A 1,572-nucleotide genomic window follows, 5' to 3' on the forward strand; every position below is an offset into this window, starting at 1 on the left:
TTCCTTATACATGTAATACTTATCAATAAAGAACTACTACATCAACACTCATCACTTAGCCGGAACAAACATACAAAGTCATATATTACTAGGAATGTATAATATCAACATCATGAGGAATATGAACTGTAAGTGATAATACAGAATTCTTTGTGTAAACTAGACTACATAGTTTTAGGATTATCCTAGTAAATTAGATATAATCTCCATGTTTGGTTTCTTTACCAACAGTTACAAAGAATTGAAAGTGAGGCCCGGGAACAGATGCAGAAGGAACTTGCTCACCGACGGGAGATAGCTTTGGCACGACGTGAACGAAACCTTGAGGCCCGCTCCAACATGACTCGACTCAAACATGCGCAAGGAATCACACAGCCCTGGGTCTGGTCCTACTTCATACAGTGGCCCCTAGAGACCTATAACATGTAGGTACTAGTCAGAGATTGGGAGATATACTATCTTTAGGGGTCAAGTGACAGTGAAGGTCGCATATCTTTAGGGGTCAAGTGACAGTGAAGGTCTCATATCTATAGGGATAAAGAGACAGTGAAGGTCGCATATCTTTAGGGGTCAAGTGACATTGAAAGTCGCATATCTTTAGGGGTCAAGTGACAGTGAAGGTCGCATATCTTTAGAGGTCAAGTGACAGTGAAGGTCGCATATCTTTAGAGGTCAAGTGACAGTGAAGGTCGAATATCTTTAGGGGTCAAGAGACAGTGAAGGTCGAATATCTTTAGGGGTCAAGAGACAGTGAAGGTCGCATATCTTTAGGGGTCATGAGACAGTGAAGGTCGCATATCTTTAGGGGTCAAGAGACAGTGAGGGTCGCATATCTTTAGGGGTCAAGAGACAGTGAAGGTCGCATATCTTTAGAGGTCAAGAGACAGTGAAGGTCACATATCTTTAGGAGCCAAGAGACAGTGAAGCTTGTCACAGATAGGAGATATAGCTTATAGACTAGGTTGCAGGATACATTCTGTAGAGGTCAGTGAAGGTCACACTATCTGAGATATATGTCATGTACAACAAAGCAATTGTCTAATGCAAGTACATGTATGTCTTAGGATAGCAGGTTAATTTAAGGTGACTAATTAATGATTGTGATTCCTTTTTTGTCTCATAGCTTATTTGCTAGGTATTGATTACAAGGGTCTCTCTTAATAATTTAAGGAGGCATTTTACTAAATTATACCATTGATCATAGTGTTATACACTTGTACATGTACATACAGAAGTGTATTAAGGTATAATGTTACATTTTCTAATTGGTTCGATACAGAAGTGTATTAAGGTATAATGTTACATTTCTAATTGGTTCGATACAGAAGTGTATTAAGGTATAATGTTACATTTTCTAATTGGTTCGATACAGAAGTGTATTAAGGTATAATGTTACATTTTCTAATTGGTTCGATACAGAAGTGTATTAAGATATAATGTTACATTTTCTAATTGGTTTGATTCAGGTCTGTTATGTATGTCTGTTTCAGGAACCAGAGTCATTTGTATAATAAAAACAACAATTGCTTCTCTCCTATCCAGTGACTTAACATGAAATCAATTGTCTTACAG

At 37.7% G+C, this 1,572-nt stretch overlaps 1 protein-coding gene across 9 annotated transcripts in view; it reads left to right on the plus strand.

The window, feature by feature from the left end:
• Nucleotides 1–1,572, plus strand: part of LOC117328017 (ABC transporter F family member 4-like) — a 70,022-nt gene that overhangs the window by 64,880 nt on the left and 3,570 nt on the right. For all 9 annotated transcript variants that reach the window (XR_004532783.1, XM_033885324.1, XM_033885321.1 and 6 more), the window contains one exon: nt 232–425. Coding sequence is in view for 8 of the 9 variants with exons in the window: in XM_033885324.1 (XP_033741215.1) it covers nt 232–425 (194 nt within the window). In the remaining variant the exon portion in view is untranslated. The remainder of the gene's footprint in view (nt 1–231; nt 426–1,572) is intronic.

This window comes from Pecten maximus, chromosome 5 (assembly GCF_902652985.1).
Source record: "Pecten maximus chromosome 5, xPecMax1.1, whole genome shotgun sequence".
In the NCBI taxonomy this organism is placed as follows: Eukaryota; Metazoa; Mollusca; class Bivalvia; order Pectinida; family Pectinidae; genus Pecten; species Pecten maximus.